The sequence below is a fragment of the Acipenser ruthenus genome, chromosome 6 (genome assembly GCF_902713425.1).
Source record: "Acipenser ruthenus chromosome 6, fAciRut3.2 maternal haplotype, whole genome shotgun sequence".
NCBI classification, from domain to species: Eukaryota; Metazoa; Chordata; class Actinopteri; order Acipenseriformes; family Acipenseridae; genus Acipenser; species Acipenser ruthenus.
The window spans coordinates 50,569,287-50,591,553 of NC_081194.1; the positions used below are offsets into that span (position 1 = coordinate 50,569,287).

General features: G+C 38.8%; 1 protein-coding gene across 1 annotated transcript in view; it reads right to left on the bottom strand.

Moving 5' to 3' along the window:
• Positions 1-13,410: 13,410 nt before the first annotated feature.
• The window catches only part of LOC117411403 (actin-related protein 2-B), a 29,738-nt gene continuing 20,881 nt past the window's right edge, over positions 13,411-22,267 (bottom strand). Inside the window, exons 7-9 of the mRNA XM_034018876.3 lie at positions 19,421-19,566; positions 17,780-17,912; positions 13,411-14,502 (exon numbers count right to left, since the gene is read on the bottom strand). Coding sequence (XP_033874767.1) covers positions 14,332-14,502; positions 17,780-17,912; positions 19,421-19,566 — 450 coding nt within the window. The 3' untranslated portion in view covers positions 13,411-14,331. The remainder of the gene's footprint in view (positions 14,503-17,779; positions 17,913-19,420; positions 19,567-22,267) is intronic.

Below are 22,267 nucleotides of genomic sequence, written 5' to 3' on the forward strand. Positions count from 1 at the left end.
TATTCTTGGCACGTGCTGTTTAATACACGAAGGGGGGTTGGGGGGAGCTGTGGACCAGGGTAGGGTTTTCATTCGCTACCATCCCTTGTCTTCCTGTGCTGTGCATGTGTGATTCCCTCTCCCCAGCTGCTCAAAGTATTTTACCAGACAATTAAATGCTTAACAGCAATAAACACACTCTTTTCCGCACTGGTGCACTGTTGTTTACTTACATATCACAGCTGAATGCAGAGAACATTTAGTATTAGAAATCAAGTAAAACTATATGAGTCAGTGTGGTCTAGTGGAATGATCCTGTCTTCAACTCCCTCAGGCACTGACTCACTGTGGTCCGAGGCTGGTCTCTTGACCTCTTCATGCCTTGGTCCCAACCAGATGTAAAGCTGGGAAGAAGTAAAACTAGCAATGGAAACAAGCTTGGCTATGCAGGTTAGACAATACATTAAAATAATATTTAACCTTAATTCTGCAAAGCTAAATAGAATGCTAACAACATGTTGTTTCACCTGGTACTTATTTTTAACTCATTTTTCAAGAAGCCTAGTTATTTTTGACAATTTAACCATCTGTACATCTTACAGATTAGTACCTGGATCTCAAAACTGTATTCCCAATTTGGGATTTGTCAAGAACTCTGAATGCTTGTCCTTGACTCCAATATGTAAAAGGTAATATTCATGTTAAAGTGAAGATAAATACTATGTATACAGATGCCACCTAGTGTTCATAACAGTGATGAAGAATCTCCGTTGATTGGCGTTTTTCCACTTTTACTCAGTCCACGTAGGCCATGATCAAACCACGAGACCGTGACACGAACACCATTTGCATTTTAACTGTCTATATCTGCAACTGATGACCTGTACAACACTCTCCGGGGCAGGGTCCACTCTCATCCAAACCACCGACAGGTTATTGTTGTCCATTTTTTAACCATGGCCAACAGGTGATGGTGCTTCAATTTTTGGACACAGAGCTCGCCGACAGATTGCTGCTTGATAATTGGCACGTTTTGTGTGCTGTAGTAGTGCATCCCTTGTAGGAGGCATACACTGCTCAGATGGTGATTATGACGCAAGGCAGAACACCCTGTAACGAACGTCCTTAACATCTGATGATGATGGGGTGACTATACAGATGACAGACACGTTTCTCAAGAGCAGTGACATCAGACGCTGTGATGGTGCAAATTCTTGTCCAAGCTGACTTCAATGAATTCTCCATTTTTGGTTGCCACAGTGAAGGCTGCCTTCTTCCCTTTGCCGTACAATGCACTAGTGGAATCACAGCCAGTGAAGACATGAAGTCCAATCATGGACTCCGTCACTCTGGAACCCAGTGCAGATGTTATTTTTTTAAAGATCAATGATACAAGCTTTGTTCATGCTAGTGGCCATATATAAATATAACTTATAACTCCAACATCAGTATCCGGACTGTGGATGATGACATTACGGTATGTGCTACTGGCATGATGAGCATGAAGAAGGATTCGAGTGTCCGCTTCCTTATGGTCACAGCGCAATTCATCAACAACATCCACACTGAGTACAGAGTTCATGACTCGTAGCCAGTGACACTGTGGTGTATGGGCAACATATATTGAGATGTCATTCTTCAACACACCAAAATTAGCTGTTTTCCATGTGTTGAGGAGGAACTCTATGAACGCCTCCTTATTTTCCCCGCTGGTTAAGACTCACCTAAGTCCACATTTTTTTTATTGGTCCGCATGCGTACCTGCATACCAGTTAAGCCAAGGGGACACTAGTCTACATGTTGCTAGAAAATGTAGAATGAAACCTGTTGCTTCTACATTGTTGCTTCAAATTTCAGAGGACACTATTCTGCAGTATGTAGAAATTGTAGCTAGAATGTTAATGGACAACACAGAGAAGACAATACATAGATGATATTTCCTCTCAAAGTTTATTGGTGTTTTTTTAGTCTAGCATTTTTTTTCAATATAATACTTATATAGTACATTCTTAAGTATGTACACATAGGATTGTATTTGTAACATTTACCATTACCCTCATAATTTGTGTTCTGAATGTGTTATTTTTGGCTTGAATGTTTTTCTGTTTTATGTGTGTAAATAAACGTGTAAATAAAACTGATTGTAAATAGAAAGAAGTGATAATTGCTATAGTTTTTATATTATATTATTTTGAACAGAATTCCTAAATGTCAGGTGTTTGTTTTTTTTCTTCTTCAACAAATCAGATATTGGTAACTGTGTAACAATATTTCATACATGCCAACAGTCCCTATATGGTCAGGGCAGTCCCGATTTCCTAGTAAATGTCCTGCGTCCCGATGCATAGGAAGAAAATCTCGATATTTACCCATAGGAAAAAAATAATTTATTCTGCACAGTAGAGTTACTGAAAACCACACGCTGTGTTCTTCGTGCGGCTGACACATCTGCTGATCACTAACTTATACAAAGGTAAGAACGCTTCATTATGTCTATTTTTACTGTGATGATGGTCATGTGGTGTTGAATTGTGTATGATGCATAAGATTTAACATGAAGGCTCTAATGCTTCAGCATCAGTACCAAACCGGCTTTTTTTTTTTTTTTTTTTAAAGTAATTTCTACTGTTATACTATAATGCCAACACAACATTGTTTAAAAGGGTTCATAATAGTAAATCGTTTTTTTCAAGGAATATAATATTACACATTTTGTCGACTTTATGCAGCTCTAGTACATCTCGTGGCATTAACTGACAAATTGGTCATTGACTACCAGGAATGGTCCGATTAACACTTATTTACTTGCCTATACAACCTATTTTAAAAAATCACCTTGAAAAAAATTAAAGGTGAATCTCGGCTCAGCATTCATTTTATCTGCCATTTTTCTAAGTTTTTTTTAGCCAGTGAAGAAGCTAGTAATGTGACTTTTTATATCACTTTCATTGGCTGATTTATTCTATGACGTAATGTTTGTTTCTACAAAATCAACAGTCATTTGATACAGTTGCTTGCAACAAAGTTGCCTGAAACTTGTAGCTTGCACGTCACTTTCTACATTTTTCTAGCAACATGTAGACTACGGTCCCCTCGGCTTTGTCAACCTCTGATTATGGGTCAAGAGGGTACAAGGCGTTGGAAAGCCATATTCTCTGCAGAAAACATGTAGACATAATAAATACTTGTCGCAGTAACTACAGCCTGTCGTCTGCTTTTTCTTTGTGACCTGATGTTGATGGAGACAAACATGGTGATCCAGCAAATTATAAAATACACCCCATGTTTCAACAAGCATCTTTTGAAAAACAAGAAGTTGCCAGACATTTGATTCCCATAGAAGACAGTAAAAAATCAAGAGGTAATTTTAAACTTTTTTATTAATGCAATGTTAAGAGTTTTTGATTTTTTTTTTTTGTACACGAACCCATTTTAAGTTTAAACTTTTTTTTTTTTTATTAAACTTACATTACATAAGCAATTAGTGTTTGTTTTTAGGAGCCGAGAGAAGCTGGAAAAAAAAGGGGGCGTATCTCCTGAAATACAGATAGCCCTGACACCACAACACGGACATAAACAAACAAGATAGCTGCTTCTGCATCCAGCGCTCAAAGAATATCACAGACATTTGCAGAGCTTTTTTTAGATGTTATAGTAATAAAATAATAATTGAGGAGTTTGGTGATAAAACGAGTGATCAGGAGATGATTTATCGGTATGCACTACTATGAAGAGGTATGTGTAAAATACAACGAACAAGGGGTGGGGCAGGGCTGGAGATACAGTACTGAGTGTCCTGTTGATATGCAGTGCCTTTGAAACCTGTTTTACTGTAAAAAAAAAAATACTTTTAAACAGCATGTCTAAAATAAACTGAACATGTGAAAATAAATTGGAACTGACACGCCTGATATGTGCTGAATAAATGGACAGATAAGGGTTAAACTTTTTTTTTTATTAAACTTCCATTACATAAGCAATTAGTGTTTGTTTTTATCAGCACTATATTTTCTTACATTTTCTTTCCATGGTGACATAAAATGAAGCAGAAAATGTCCACTTTGTGCTTAACCCTTTGCAGTCCATTTATTAAGTGCGTGTCAGGCGCGTCAGGTCCAATTTATTTTCACACGCGCAGTTAATTTTAGACGCGCTGTTTAAAAGTATTTTTTTCCCACAGTCAAACGGGTTTAAAAGGCCCTGCATATCAACAAAGCACTCACTAGGCATCTCCAGCCCCGCCCCACCCTTTCGCTCGCTATAGCTTTCACATATGCTAATAAATAAATAATAATAATAATAATAATAATAGTCGTACATACCGATCGATCATCTCCTGATCACTCGTTTTATCACCAAACGCCTCAATAATGCGATCCAAGTCATTATTTTATTACAATAGACTACCCTCATGGCCTAGATTTACGGTTGTTCAAGAGAAGTCAACTGGTCACATGGCCTGGCGGCCATATTGGAATTGTCAAAAATATTCAAATGTCTTCTCTGAAACGGTTATGTCGATTTGAAGCGAAACTTTGCATACATAGCTTGGCAAGGTTGTCTAATAAGTTTGTTAAAAGCAAGTCGCTACATTAAAAAAACATGGCCAAATGGTAAAATTGCACATATTTGCACATATTACCTTGCTAAAGCTGAAATGCAAAATTTGTTTAGAACTCCTTTGAGAGTTTTAGACAGTGTCATAGTTACTGTAGATTACACAAATTAACCCATATATGCTCTATTCAAAAATGAACTTGACCATGACCTTTGACCTCTCCATAAGGTCAAATACAAAGCTAGCGTATAACTCCTTACATATTGCAGATAGGGTAATGGTTACTATGGAACACATATAGGAACCCATACATGCTCCATTCAAAAATTGCTTTGACTGTGACCGCTGACCTCTCCTTAAGGTCAAATGTAAAACTAGCTTGTAACTCCTTAGAAAGTGCAGATAGGGTCATGGTTATTATGGAACACAGATATGAACAAGAATGCCTTGGAAGCCGTCAAGTTGCTTGCAACTTCTAGTTGTTATTATTATTATTATTATTATTATTATTATTATTATTATTATTATTATTAATTTTATTTTGTTTCTTCCTCCTCAAAGTTGCTCAAAAACTCACGAAAATTGGTAGGTTGGTAGATGCCCATGGGACGGTGCACCAGAAAAAAAAACAAATGCCATAGGTCACATGGTTCAGCAGCCATATTGGATTTCGCAGAGACTGTTAAAATGCCTATGTATCGAAAACAACTTATTGCAGAGTTCTGAAACTTGCTATACATGTTTAGGGATAATCCAGGATTAATTGTTGCTCATAAGAAGCTGATTGGCGGCCACGTCATAAAAATAGAGTAAAAATGTGAAATCATCAAAAAACAAAAATCTGCAGGCAAAACATGTTTATTGGGTAGGTTTTTGAGTAAGACCATAATTCAATATTGAGCAAAACAGTGTATATATATGTGTGTGTGTGTGTGTATGTGTGTGTGTGTGTATATATATATATATATATATATATATATATATACACACACACACTACAACTTCCCTATAATGAACTTGTTGGGGTCCAAGCCTTTTGATTGTTATATTGAGGGGTTCGTTATAGCGAAAGGACAATCAAAATGAACGATAAACTGTTGGAGTAAATTAATGAGATGATATTGTAAATAAAAATATAATTAGATATACCTGTTCGTCTAATGTATTCAGAAAGTGGTTGCTGACTGAGGGCGACGATGCCGACACATCCCAGGGGCTGAAGCCCAGCAACCGAAAACATATATGAAGGTTATGACACGAAGAGCCGCCCCTCGGGAGAGGAAGTCAATCCCAGGAGACCAGGACACGAACAGAGATATGAGGGAGCCACCCCGCGGGAGAGGAAGTCAGTCCCAGGAGACTAGAACACGAACAGAGATACGAGGGAATCGCCCCTCGGGAGAGTAGGGTATCCAGCATCTGAGACTTCTGTAAAGGGGAGCTTGTTAAACCCCATGATTAGCTGAGACTTCACACTGCCTGGGACCTGAAGTAAGGACAAAGCATGCAGGTTAGTATGGGACTCGAGCACTGGAAGCATAAAGCATCCACGTCCCGAAGAGGGATGGATAGAACAGAGCCTCACGAGGTGAGGTAAGATAAGCGCAGGAGCTGTGACAGGACGGAGTGTGGCCAGGGGTCTGCTCTGACTCACGTGGTGAGAACCCCCCCCCCCTTGAAAAGGAAGGTAGGTGGATGCCTGGACCTGAGGTCAGGGAAGTGAGACTCACTTGCCCCTCAAAGGATGGACCCCCGGCTCCTCGTAAAACCACACGCACCGTGAGACAAACAACAGACAGCACATGCCAACACATAATATAGACAAAAGACCAGGACAAACAGAGGGATGATTTGGAATTTTAGTAGGTGTAACTGTGTGTGCCCACCGCTCAGTGGAAAGGAAAAAAAAACCTTAATTAGGGGAAAACCTCTGATGGCCCCGGTGGTCAGGAAGCCCCCACTCCGGGCATACTAGCGGTTTTTAAATGGGCTGCGACTATATCAGTGGAAGATGAACAGATCCAACGCGGAAGAGGACCAGCACCCCATGTTCTTTTATCAAGCTGAGATTAATGTTGGCCCTCGAGGAGGAGGTGGTTGCGCCTATACGGAGTGAATGAGGGGTGTAGAGCTGAGGAAGGAGATCTGCTCTGGAGACGAGGGTGGAGAGGTGGGTTGAGAACTAGTGGCGAGTGATGGTGGAGCGAGATGAATCAATGAACAGAGGGTCCGAGGGGGGGGCAGGGTTTCCTGCTGGAAAGATACCTTGACATTGAGGAGATAGCGCAGATAGGGGACTCGATCCTAGACAGCTGAATGAACTGACCTTGCCGAAACTGATCCCACGTAGGGTCAGACGAACCGCTGGTGTGGAGAGAATGGTGGGAGAGGGCACAGACATGATACGGTAGTGGTATTGTATCCTGGAAATGTAAGCTTTAATAGATGCTGGGGCAAGATGGAGAGAGTCCCTAGCGTGGACTGTGAAAGCCTAATGCTGGGCACAGAAAGTTGAAAATGCTGACCATGCTGTAGAAAATGAAACTCTTGAAGAAGGGGCGAGGGCTGCAGGCTGTAATGCTGAGCAGATTGAAGGAGGTTCCTGAGAATAGGATTCAGTCGAACAGCATCTGGTGGAAGTGGGGAGTCGGGAGGGGGTTTGGGGAAGCAGACGGGACCAGCTGATGGAACTTGGATACCTGCAGGCGAGAAAGAGCATCTTCATTGTTCATGTAGATACCAGGAAGGTGGCAGGCTTGGATTAAGAAATTGAGACAGAAGACCATATGAGATGATGAAGCAGACGCATGATGAGAGGGGATGAGGAACGTCCTTTGTTAATGATATGCACTGTGGGTTTATCGCTGAGGAAAAGGATTGATTTCCTTGACCACTGGTGACCCCAGAGGAGAGCAGCTGCCACAGTTGGATAGATTTCCAGAAGAGCGGTGGATTTGTCTTGAGGGGGAAGAAGCTGAATTTTGAGGGGCCAGGTTCTGGAGAACCTATACTGATGTCAGGAACCCGCCGAATCCGATGGATGAGGCATCAGTGAAGAGGGCGAGATTGTGCGGGGCTGAAATGAAGTCATCATAGAATAAAGAGAGACCATTCCAGTGAGTAAGGAGATTGACCCATATCTTTATATCGTTCCTGGCATCGGGTGAGATCTTAATGTGAGAGTTCAGGTTCTTAGCAGTAGATGAGAGAGCTAGGAGACAGAAAATGAATGTTCTGCCTTGAGGGATGATGCGTATGGCAAAATTAAAATGGCCAAGGAGAAACAGGTGGTCACGTTTCTGAGCCATGAGCCTGCCGAGCTGCTGGCTGGGTGTAAGCAGAATCGTCTGGCAGGGCTGGTGCAACCAGGGACCGGGAAGAGGAGGGACAGGAGGCCGGCGGAGGAGTCTGAGGCAGGGACTCGGCAAGTCAGATGGGAAATCTAAAGTTGGAGACTTCTCCATTTTGAAAGCCGGTAGGTTTTTGCAAGATTTGAATTAGCTGAAAAATTATCTTGGAATCCTCTTTGCTGAAACATTTATTTATTTTTTTAAGTAGCACTACCGAGTCACTAGACAGTGAGGGTGCAAGTGATCAGGGCTTAAATAGGGAATTACAGACTAATTGACAGGAAATTAGAGATCCCCAGCTCTTCGCCCCCCTGAATTGCGCTATGCTAACATTTAAAATGCAGTACAAAAAGCAAAAATTCTGAATTGAAGCTAAACTTTTATTCAAAATCAGTCTGAGATGAATCCAACATGCAAGAATCCCAGAGTTTTTATTCCAAATCAACCTGACATGAAAAGTTAATCAGAGCTTCATTTTTCTTTTTTTAATTAATTTTTGCTTTGCCGCATGGTTGCTGAAGAAGCTAAAAAACAGAGTGCCTTTTGACAACCTACAGACGTGCTCAAATTTATTGGTACCCTTACAGCTCATTGAAATAATGCTTCATTCCTCCTAAAAAGTGATGAAATTAAAAGCTATTTTATCATGTATACTTGCATGCCTTTGGTATGTCATAGAATAAAGCAAAGAAGCTGTGAAAAGAGATGAATTATTGCTTATTCTACAAAGATATTCTAAAATGGCCTGGACACATTTGTTGGTACCCCTTAGAAAAGATAATAAATAATTGGATTATAGTGATATTTCAAACTAATTAGTTTCTTTAATTAGTATCACACACGTCTCCAATCCTGTAATCAGTCATTCAGCCTATTTAAATGGAGAAAAGTAGTCACTGTGCTGTTTGGTATCATTGTGTGCACCACACTGAACATGGACCAGAGAAAGCAAAGGAGAGAGTTGTCTGAGGAGATCAGAAAGAAAATAATAGACAAGCATGGTAAAGGTAAAGGCTACAAGACCATCTCCAAGCAGCTTGATGTTCCTGTGACAACAGTTGCAAATGTTATTAAGAAGTTTAAGGTCCATGGAACTGTAGCCAACCTCCCTGGGCGCGGCCGCAAGAGGAAAATCGACCCCAGATTGAACAGAAGGATAGTGCGAATGGTAGAAAAAGAACCAAGGATAACTGCCAAAGAGATGCAAGCTGAACTCCAAGGTGAAGGTACGTCAGTTTCTGATCGCACCATCCGTCGCTTTTTGAGCGAAAGTGGGCTCCATGGAAGAAGACCCAGGAGGACTCCACTTTTGACAGAAAAACATAAAAAAGCTAGACTGGAATTTGCTAAAATGCATATTGTTAAGCCACAATCCTTCTGGGAGAATGTCCTTTGGACAGATGAGTCAAAATTGGAGCTTTTTGGCAAGTCACATCAGCTCTATGTTCACAGACGAAAAAATGAAGCTTTCAAAGAAAAGAACACCATACCTACAGTGAAACATGGAGGAGGCTCGGTTATGTTTTGGGGGTGCTTTGCTGCGCCTGGCACAGGGTGCCTTGAGTCTGTGCAGGGCATAATGAAATCTCAAGACTATCAAGGCATTCTGGAGCGAAACGTACTGCCCAGTGTCAGAAAGCTCTGTCTCAGTCGCAGGTCATGGGTCCTCCAACAGGATAATGACCCAAAACACACAGCTAAAAGCACCCAAGAATGGATAAGAACAAAACATTGGACTATTCTGAAGTGGCCTTCTATGAGTCCTGATCTGAATCCTATCGAACATCTATGGAAAGAGCTGAAACCCATCACACCCATCAAACCTGAGACAGCTGGAGCAGTTTGCTCAGGAAGAGTGGGCCAAACTACCTGTTAACAGATGCAGAAGTCTCATTGAGAGCTACAGAAAACGTTTGATTGCAGTGATTGCCTCTAAAGGTTGTGCAACAAAATATTAGGTTAGCGGTCCCATCATTTTTGTCCATGCCATTTTCATTTGTTTTATTATTTACAATATTATGTTGAATAAAAAATCAAAAGCAAAGTCTGATTTCTGTTAAATATGGAATAAACAATGGTGGATGCCAATTACTTTTGTCAGTTTCAAGTTATTTCAGAGAAAATTGTGCATTTTTAGTTTTTTGTGGAGGGGTACCAATAAATTTGAGCACGTTTGTATATTCAAGCCTGCATTATTCCTTTTTTCAAACGATCAATACAGTTTCCAGCTTTGTTGCAATATACAATGATTTTCGTTTTGGAGGCAGTTACACCACGTGTGCTTTTTATTAACCCTAAAGAGTTAACTTCACTGCGGAGGTGGCAGACCGGGATGTTGACAGTGTGTGTTTATATTATCTTTTTTAGTTTTTTTTTTTGTAATTATTATTTTTTTGGTCCAGGGGCCAGGTTCCCTCTTGTTACAATTGTTCGATCTATTGATGTTGAGGTTTAAACGTTTTAAATTGAGAGGAGGCAAAACATACATTATGACAATTCCCTTTGAATCGAAAGCACTCTGCAGAACCTAGTGACACAATTTAAGAGCATCACCATGTTCAAATTAAATGTTGGTTCTATTTATTTTTTATTTTTTAAACCCTACTTGAAGACGTTACACACTATTGTTATGCTTATGTGTTTGTAATGTGGATCTGCATCAGCCACACGAAACTCACCTGTGTACAGATTAAAAGGTGACAATTTGTTTTTAATTGAAAGCACTTTGGAGATACACACAGCATAACCTAATTGTGCAAGTTAAAAGTTTAACCAGCTTTCAATTAAAATGTGACGGTTCAGTGAGATCTTAAAGGAAAATTATTCAGAACCGCTGTATTCGTCCCATCCCTAATATATAGTCTATTTAGATCAACTTCTTAGGAGAGTGTATATAAAAATATAAAAAACACGACATTTCACAAGTGCATCCTACACTGCATGGCCTTGTAAGACATACAGACACTTGTAACCAAATTATTGGTTAGTTATGAGCACCAGCAAGGTGTGTAAGGGAAGCTAATGACTATTTTTATAGGCAATTATGTTGTAGAATTCCTTAATTGAAATTAAGAATATATTGCATTTATATCTACTTCCCCCCACCCCAAAAAAAAAATCTAACCAGCGTGTCTTTATATGTCGTGCAAATATATATCTCTGTCAGAAGTTATATTCCATCAGACCATTTTGGAGATATTAGTGCGAGGAAAAACAAGATGGCTCAGGCAGCCATTTTGAATACAGGCATGGGCTCTCCAATTCCTTAAGGGTGTGTGGTCCAGGGGTTAAAGAAAGGGCCTTGTAACCAGGAGGTCCCCAGTTCAAATCCCCCCTCAGCCACTGACTCATTGTGTGACCCTGAGCAAGTCACTTAACCTCCTTGTGCTCCGTCTTTCGGGTGAGACATAATTGTAAGTGACTCTGCAGCTAATGCATAGTTCACACACCTTAGTCTCTGTAAGTCGCCTTGGATAAAGGCATCTGCTAAATAAACAAATAATAATAATTTTGCCTGTATTGTTTTAAACAAAAAATAAAAACTCCAAAGAGACATTATCAGTTCATTTTTGCCTTCACAGAAGTATCAGTGGTTCTTATAAGCACTCCCTCACCAGGGATGCTAAATGAACTACCACTCCACTGTACCAAATCTTGGACGTTCCCAACATTTTTTGATAGAGAAGAAGGTTGCAACCCTCACCTCCCCACTGCAACTGAAAATATTTGATTATCAGAACAAATTGCCTGTTGCCATGGAACCGTGTCTGCTGTATCCAATGTGTTAAGTGATAGTGAACATAAGGTGTATATTACAGTATAACTAATATGGTAAATACCAGAGCAAATAAAGCCTGGGACATGAGCGGTGAGGGGGCGATACCGCAAAATGAGTGGACACACAACAGCGTATATGCGGCGGTGGTTTCCAAAGTAAATCATGCCCCTACCAATACAGCCAAACGCCACAAATTATGTACTGGAGTTCCAGTGATGATGAGAAGAATTTCAAACAAAATTATACGCTGTTATTTATGGACCAGGAAAGAAACAGGAGGAATTGTATTGTGCAACAGTATATTTCTCTTCATCTCAACGCTACCTTTGTCATTCATGAATAGTGAGCTTATTTAAAGGTTACAAAATCGAAATGTACATGTATGGCTTCACTCTGTGTTTGAGATTTCTTAGTTACATTTTAAATAAACGGCAATGAAAGAGGTGTTAATTTAGCAGGGCAACCCTTCATTATGCTTTTAAAAAAATCGCCTTATGTTTCTGAAAGCTTCATTTTCCCCCCTTAACTTTCTGTTCTTGCATAATTAAATATCAAGAACTGTATTACTGTATTAGTACTAAAAGACAATAAAACCAGGCCAAAATGTTTTGAATGTCATTTGTTATTTTGTTACTTCTGTGTGTGAAGTAGTAGAAGATATTAATCACACAAATCATGTTGATGGATATTCTGAAGTTTTCATCCAGATATGACGTATCATGCAATCCAAACCACCCATCTGATTGGTTACAGCTAGAACTGCCGCTGAAGGAAAATGTCTGAACTGCAAACTAATCGCTCATCTGGCGATATTTTGCCGTTCTAAAATTCTGCCACTACTGTATTTTTTCGTCAATGTGAGTTCAGTCGCATAGAAATAAATGGTGAGCGATATGCGTGGCAAAATGCTGTGTTTTCCACGCTGCTCGTGTGTCCTAGACTTAAGACTTGCTCTTTTTGTGTGTGCCATTTTTTGCTTACATTACCACCTTTTATCATTTACCATAATATACAGAAACAAAATACCCTGACACAATTTTGATTATGTAGTCCTGGAGACCATTTCATGTGTGGGATCCTGTATGATCTTAAAATGGTTTATTAGTTAATTATGGGACTGTAGAATTTGATAACCTCCAAACCTTTTTGACAAGAAACATCAAAATGTCACCAGTCTCCATTATGTACTACTTTTGTATATAATGGTTTAAACATGGACCTATGTGCTGTATCAGAAACTGATGTTTTCTGATGGATACATTGGATGTATTGGAAATTGATTATTCCAAAGGTAAAGGGGTTAAGTGGAAACTTTAATACCAAATGTATTTACTTGTGGCAAGTTGAAGTAATTTAAATCCTTTCTTTTGATTCCTTATTTTAATGACCACTCTATCGGAAGCAACAATATTTCCACTGTTGGAATAGCTGTGGGGTTCTGGGTTGCTGGTGCTTCTCTGCTGATGAACCAAAGCATTTGCACACCACATGCTCTGCTGATCAATCTCCAGGGAAACCAGTATAATACCAAAGGGATGCACCACATCTTGGGTAAGTGATTTCCCCACAAACAGGCCCCCACATCAATGTCAACCACATCAAAGTCAATGAATTAGTTCTACTATAATGTCTCACAAAAGTCCAGACATAACCCCCTCCATCTATACCTTGATGCTTTTAAAATATCCAGCCATTTCCAAACTGGAACCCTGTTCTGCAGCAATAATGTAAAGGGAAGACACAAGTTTCAATAGCAAAAAAATATTTATAAATCAGTTTGCTTTATTTAAATCAGCATTAGGCAGTTACGCGATGAAAAACAAAATCCAGTTTAATAACTGCGCTTGGCATTGGATAAAAACGGTTATGCAAAATTGAGTATGAAGAGCCTCTGATATACACATGAGCACCAAACAGAAACTTAAATACCAGCTTTTACAATGTCTGTGTCACATAGACACTGATTTTATTTGTATTAATATTACAAACATCCCCCTGCGCTTTTTTTAATTTTTTTTTTTACTAATTTAAATACATTTATTCCACAGAACCCAGTCCCTTTTAAACAGAACAATGTATACTGAAGCTTTGTGCATGGTTGTGATTGTACATTACTTGATGAAACATTCTTGCATTCTACTCAAGAAAATGGTGCTGCACAGCAAAATTAAAAAGTAAGAGTATGAAAAATAAAATAAAAACATGTTTTGAACCCCCCCCCCCCCCCCACCCCACCCCACTGACCACTGCAATATAATTGGGGTGATAAATAAAAAAAACATCTTTTATATTTACCCAAGCTTCTTGGACTCAGAAAGCCATATACCACTTGGTGTGTTAAAGAAAGCTAGCAAGCCTGTTGCTATAAATGCAAATAATAAAGAGAGACCACAGGAGTTATCAGAATGCCTACAGGACTACAACAATGTAAAAGACAGGTCCTTTGCTTCTGTGGTTTTGTTTACAGGGCAATAATCAAATTAAACTGGCAATAACATACATTTAACAAAAGCTCTCCCAAGAAACCGACACATCCCCCTCCCCACCCCTCCCTGTGGGCACAGACAGGCCTTTCCAAGTAAGATGGATGAATGACTTGGAAAGGTAGCAGAAAACGATAAGAGTAAGAAAGCCATAGGGAAACGATGGTTAACAAGTGTCCAAGCTTATCTAACAGTTACTCCCAGCTTCTCAAGCACGCGCATGCCTTTCTCCTCATACTCCTGTCGAGTCATCCAGAAGTTGTCCTTGTCTTTCATGATGTCAGCCAGCACTGCCCCACCCAGGAACACCATGTGCTTACGGCGAGGAGGGTCCTCAATGCGAATCTTGAATTTCTAAAAAATGTAACGAACACTAGGATGAATAGAGATCTTTCAGTATTTTCAGAATTCACACAAATATTCTTTGATTTTTAATTAGGAATTTGTGCTAACTGGCTCCTGCTAAATCTGTTCTGAAGATTGCCATTATGAAAGCACAAGTCTCACCTCAGTCTGAGGGTTCATGCAGTTATAGGGGAGGAACAATGTAATTAACAGGGGCCTGATTGCTCAAACTCCTGGATCCTGATTATTCTAATAATATACTTAACTGAGGGTAGTTCAGGCAAAACAGCATTGGCTAGTATGGGATTCCAACCCTGCAATTACCCATGAACAACCACAACCTTAGCTTACTAAACAAACACCCAGTGCCCCCTTTAAAATTAATATCATTGTATTTATCTTGCTCTTAATTGTATTATTACTTGTACTGTGATACTTGAAATGTATTTGCTTACGATTATAAGTCGCCCTGGATAAGGGCGTCTGCTAAGAAATAAATAAATAAATAAATAAATAAATAAATAAATAAATAATAATAATAATAATAATAATAATAATAATAATAATAATAATAATATACAACACAGAATACAAAGGAAATACATTTTTTTTTTTAACTTAAAGTATTTATGATGTACTGACTGTACATTTGTAAACATGACATATCACATTATCCTGTAGACCTGTACAGAAGTGTTAACTATTAAGAAATAATGGTAAAGCAGAAAGATTTCAATAGTAGCTGCCCATGTAACAAGCTCATTCCTCAACCAAGTGTATGCATTCACCAAGGTGTCCAACAAGAAAGGTCTCATGGGTGTTCCTGGAATATCAAAGTTTGTAGAAAACCACTATTGGAAAGCGCAACACTGTTTGCAAGCAGGAGCCCTTGTGCAACATATTGTGAACAGCAACAGGTGTGCTACAGGGGTGTATTTATACTGGTTTGGTCTGTCCAGGGTTTAGGCCAAAGATAAGTCTCAAACATGTATTCTTAATAGTCATTTAGGGATAAAGCAGGTTTACCATAAAAATCTGAAGCTAATTTAACACAGTTTTAAACAGTAAGTAGCAAGGTTTCAAAAATATAGCACTACACATTCCCACGTGTTGCTACAACTGTTTAAATAACGTACTTGTCATTTATTTTCATTGTTAACATCCTGACAACTTTTTACACTTATAATTTTAAAGTCAGTTTCAAAATGGCCGCTCTAGTGCACTAGTGTAAGGATTATTGCCCACAATGTCAAACAGGAAACACAGCAATAACAATCCATGATCTGGTACAGAACAGAAAAGCCAGAGCACTTGTTATGTTTTGTTTTTAATCACTCTTCCTGCAGTGATTTAGAGGACAGATCTCAAACCCCAGTGCACTACAGCGACGATTTTGAAAATTGCTTTGAAACAGACTTTAAAAAGTTATAAGTGTAAAAAGTTGTCAGGATGTTAATGTTACAGGTACATTATTTAAAGAGCTGTAGCAACACATTGGGACGTATAATGATATATTTTTCGGAACCCTGCTACCTACTCTAAGTTAAGACAGTAGCTAACCCATGGAGCCAGGACAGAAGTGCAACAGTGTAGTGTATAGGGCAGCAGTGTGGAGTAGTGGTTAGGGCTTTGGACTCTTGACCGGAGGGTTGTGGGTTCAATCCCAGGTGGAGGACACTGCTGCTGTACCCTTGGAGCAAGGTACTTTACCTAGATTGCTCCAGTAAAAGCCCAACTGTATAAATGGGTAATTGTATGTAAAAATAATGTGATATCCTGGATAAGGACGTCTGCTAAGAAATAAATAATAATAAACAGTGGAGACATAAAACAGCACCACTGTGGTGGTCTATACAAACTGCACATGATGCTAGATAAGATTAAAAGGTTGTGGGGAGGGCGAATCTTTACAACTGTTGGTGGGGGAAGGTTTAGGGAACCCTTGACTTGCTGTCCCACATCAGGAAGAGATAAGATGCATTAGGCAGGTGGGAAACATTTGCATGAGAAACGCATTTAGAGGATTAAGGCAATTAAGTCTTTCCTGCAGTTGAACTCTCTGCTGTTATCTTTATATATATATATATATATATATATATATATATATATATATATATATATATATATATATAAAAACACCACACACTGATGCTTACAGCCCATTAGTGTCAAACTCACTGATCCCTGAGGACTATTCAGGGTAAACCTAAAGGCTTGAATGGCTGATCCCTCGAGAGACACAGAGGGTGACCGGTCTTTTCTGTGAACTTAGATATCCGCGATTGCCAGGGTGAAATGCGGCAGCACGTCATTTATGTGGGGTTCTGCTTGTATTGAGCTTTGTGGCTGAACAGATTAAAAAAATTAACAAAATCTCCTCACCCCCTCTAATTTCTTACTGCTATTTCACAAGATGGGAAAATTAATTTTCACATAACATTCAACATAACTCTCATAAAGTTTTCTAGATGGGTGGACTAACAAATCCTATTCAATATAACACAAAACTTCAGAAAAATCTCTCAATAGAACAGGTCAGATGTTAGGTGCATGAAGGGCACTTTATTTTCTGAACATTATATATATGACTGACATAAATGAACATAAACCTATCTGGCTTATAAATCTGTAATTGATCATCTAAAAATAGATGTCTGACAACCTGAGAACTTAAATTAGGTTTTCCAGGCAGGAAGCCAGGCTTGAAATAGCCAGACTGGGCTAGCCATGACCCAACCCACCCAAATATTTGACCTGACCTGCTGTGCATGTCTCCTGCTAGGTAAGAACACCACATGGGGCCTGCCTCTGTCCTTACTGCACTTTAGAGCAGCCTTTTTAACCTTTTTTGACCTCTTGCTCCATCTTGTGGCACTTTATAGTAGTACACACAAGAAAACAAACCTCAGTACAGAGTAACCTCTGTTGGTTCAATTATCACTGCCACTACTATAAAAAATAGATTATTCATTTTACAGGACGTTTTACAACAAGTGTGGTGTTACATGTTGCATTAACCCAGTAAAGTTCACCGTCATTGCACCGGAACACATATTATATAACTCACTCAGCAAAAATCCATACCAGCCTTGTTCCAACCAGGTCCTTCATTATTTACTTGAAAACCTGGGTTCAATGAAACAATTAAAGGAGTTCCTGTGTACCAGTGTTCTAACAAAGCCACAGTTGCTTTACTGAAAGCCCATGTTCACAGCAGACTATATGCCTGATTATGTATAAAAAGCATGAGGATTACGGCACGGGCCCTGGCATACATCACACTTACTGAGAGCTTCTCCACGTCTCCCTTCAGAACACGCTCCAGGTAGAGCTGTTTCAGCTCCCGCTCAAGTCTCGAGGGCAGCCCGGGGTACATAGTGGAGCCTCCGGACAGAACAATGTGCTTGTAGAACTCAGCCCTGGGGGAAACAGGGAGAGAGAATAATAATAAAAAAAAAAAATTAAAAACACACAGCTTTTTTCATTGATTGTGATTTGCACTATTCCTGGACTACCTTACCTATGTTAACATTAGGTAGTCCAAGACTAGTACTAATAAGTCAGGACGTGTAGCAGACACAAAAGGACTTCACAGCTTGTTCAGATTGCGCTTAATGTACAGAAACAACATTAAATGTGCTCAGACTATATTGAATGCACAGGTTTTCAAAAGATCCCCATATGAAATGCATATCCTAAAAAACTGCTTTACATACCCTTTCAATTCCACATCAGTATTTGCCTGAAGCGTTATACGTGTTAGACGGACTGTTTGCTAAATCTCTGTAAATGGAGTTGACTTAACAGGGTGCAGTGCGCAGCTTTGGTAGTTTTAACTTTGGAAGGTGTCTATTGTAACCTTAAATCATTTTGCGAACTGTGTATTTAGTGCCACTGTGCTGTTGAACAAAGCACAGATGAAAAACTAATACTCCTGCAGACACACCCAAGAATGAATTTGCACACATTAAAAAAAAACAAAAAATTATGTGTCAATTCTTATGTTTGCAAATTCCCCATCTTATTTGAAACAAACATTTCTATACAACGTGTTTACATAATAGAAATGACCACTGTTTGCTCGTAACTGTGTGTAATTGTGGTTCAAGTGCAGTACTGAATGTACAGCTATATTCACTTACTACAATGCAAGACGTAACCTTCAACCCTCCCATTCACTTTTACAGTGTTTAGATTTAGGGGGAGGTTTTATTGGTTGCTAGTTTGAGTTCTGATCACCCCTACGTATAGAGTGCTTACACTTAAAAACAAGAGTGAAGAGGGTTGCAGCCATTACACAAGGAAAGCATTGGGCATCAAATTGCATAGCAACTTATCCACGTATATCATACTCCAGACCTGACTGTCATAATTACACTGTATATGTTAGCCTTTCAGAAACGAGTTAGTAGCTTAACATTACATTCTTTTCCTTTTTTTTCCCCCCACTGTTGCCTTTTTATGATGTTTGCAATGATTCTGATTGTAAGAACAGAAGAAAGTTTACAAAACGAGAGGAGGCCATTCGGCCCATCTTGCTCGTTTGGTTGTTAGTAGCTTATTGATCCCAGAATCTCATCAAGCAGCTGCTTGAAGGATCCCAGGGTGTCAGCTTCAACAACATTACTGGGGAGTTGGTTCCAGACCCTCACAATTCTGTTTTTTTTTTTTATTACGGTGCTTTCAGACTGCACTTCAGTTCTAGTTGCCAGTCCTGGACTTCTGTAATGTAGACTAGATCAGCAAAGGGGTATTTACATTAGTAAGCACCAGCACCCTCCAGTGCAAAGCAGTGTATTGTGAGAAAGGAAATTTGACCAAAAATGCCCGATCACTACTTGGCTATTACTTCTATAAAAAAGACTCCTTTGTTAATCTAGCTATGATTAACAAAGGTATGTTATGTTAACTATTTACATTCCCATACCTGGTATCAATATCAGCTGCATGGATAGTATTGAAGAGTAATTCAGCCACTCCAACCCCTTCCACATTGATGAGGTGAGGCTGGAACAAAGCTTCAGGAGCTTCGAAACGCTCTCCTCCGACTTTTATTACCCTGCCGTCTGGGAGCTGAGGGGACAGGAGAATAAAAAGTGAATAATAAAAAAAAACAACACTAGAAACCCTTGCATGCTCATATTTTGCTATAGAAAAGAATATGTTGGCGCTTCATTCTAACTTCTCATGAGACATTCTAGACAGACACGGTGTTAATATTGGCACAGTGCATTATAAAGTCAGGACAATTTTTATATATATATATATATATATATATATCCTCAACATAAATTGTCAAGATCATGTTGATTTTTTATTTTGGGGTTGTGATTTCACTCTTGGTGTTTGTACTAAATGAATCCATTGTACACAAGTTAAATAAAGTATAAACAGTGTTTCAGGTTAGGAATATACATACAGTGGTAGCCACAGCCAGCTACTTAAATGTCGCAATACTGTCGCGGTGCAGTGTGCACTGCGGGTGAAGCAAGTGAAGAAGAATCGCCGTCAACAAGTGATTTGCACACATTAAAAAAACATTTAAAACAGCACTCGGAAGTGCAAACGTAAAAGCTGAAGTTGTTGCAAAACTGTCAAATGTAAATAGAATAGTAGAAAATATGTTTTTCATATGCAGAATGGCCTTTTTTGCCATTCCCCCCTAAAATTTTGAAATCCACCCCATTTGCTGGAGTTTAGGAGGAAATCCCGGTGTAATTGGTAAAAACACTCACACAAAAAAAGAACTCTGTGGACTTTTAGTGTACGTTCAAAACACTCAGGTCACATTGATAACACTCTACTTCTACGTTCAAAACTACACACCAAGTACTTTCAAAACACTCTCAAGCTCAAAACACTCTGCAGTACATTTAGTTCAAAGCATTTACGTTGTTTTTTACAGTTATGGTATTACATTTGTATTTTCCCCAAACGTTTTTCAGCTAAAGCTAACTGAATTAACCAACATAACAATTTACTAATGGAAACTGTAACTGTACAAACATACTGTATATCAAAATACGGATTTGAAATACAAAGCAAACAAAAAATAAAACTTACCAAAATTAACTATATACACATTAAAGAAAAAAAAACACAGTACAATATCCAGAAACACACGCGCACACACACACACACAAATACAGTACAGTGGAATCTATGGCTAATGGATGACCTTCTTTCAAGCATACTGGTTTAAGTTATTTTGCTCCAAAAACAAAAATCATTCTCGAGGGATTACAAATGTTTTCGCTATACAACATGTTTTGAATATCTTGTTTAATAAAGCTTTTTTTAATGAACAAAAACAAAAAAAGTTTTATATTATAACTACTACTTGTTTTTAACACTAAAGTGTAACTCCTGTACATACTGATAGAACGTGTATTTTGTGGCTCAACTTTGTCGGTTTTGTTTGTGTACTTTGTGTTTGTACATTAATTGGCCATCTGTAATGAAAAAACGCTGGCATTGTCTCAGAAAATTAGCCTTTCCTCCATTGTTCCCTTTAAGTGTATCTAGGTATTTCCAGTTTGATAAATAACTGAATATTTCTTACAAGTTAGGCTCTCTTTTTCCAACAGGTCTACCCATCGTGTTGAAACTCCTGCACGTGGCTGGATTGTGATGTCGCACATAACATCAACAACAAATCTGAGGTAGAATTGTATAGTTTAGTTAGCTAAATAGTATTTGCTCCAACACTTTGTCAAATACAGAATGACATTCATATTTGGTCTAGTTTAGACACATTTTGATTAGCAGTATTATATACACACGTTTTACGAATGTTTAGAAAAAAAAAAATTATATATATATATAATGCGCTACTAACAAAACACATTGACGAAATAAAACTAATAGGCTAAATGTATTAAATGTAGCTGTTTTTATTTATTTAATCAGTTATTACAAAATATGGTATATGTACATATTAAACTGTTTATTGATATGATTGTGTTCGAGGGGGAGTGTTTTCGGCATACGTAGCTATAGTGTTTTGGTTTTGAACGTGAATTCAAAGCGCAGCAGAGGGTTTTGAATGTACGCTCATTACACTCTAGAGTGTTATCAACTTACATTCAAAACACTCTACACACACACACACACACAATTCAAGCCCTAATAGTTCATATGAGAAATGTGAAGTTTCCCTTTTATTGGAAGCAATGCACAGCTGGTGTTTCGGATAGCTTTGGCTTTTGTTAGCTATTTTTACCCACAGTGTTTTCTTTTGTATTAATTTATTTTATGTACACTTGTGTGTATGTCCTTTTGCCCTAGGACAGCCATTGCAGTTACCCTAGTGGCAGCCACCTGCATCTACAACTCAAACTTGTAAATATTGTAAATAAAACCTGCTGGCCTGTGTGGCGTGTCAAAGACACCTTCTGTCTCGATCTCCAGTCTTTTACAGCACTTCCCCAAACCCCCTGTAAGGTTGTTTTTAATTCACTTGAAAGAGAAAGCACAGCGATTTTTCAGTTCAGTTTTTTTCTTCTTGTGCTTCAGTTTTGTTTGCTACAATTTGCTTTGTTTTTGCAATGGTGAAACACAATGTTTGGCTCTGCTAACACAGACACAATACAGTAGTTATACAATTCTATGGTTATGGCAGGGAAAGAACTCATGCAGTAACAAGTCAGTAGAGAAGGCAGACGAGTAAAAATGAGACAGAGTTTTCATTCCCCCAAAAACTCCTTTAAACCTAGTGAAGAACTCTCAAACCAACATGTGTAAAAACTGTATTGGTGTACTCTATGTTTGTCGG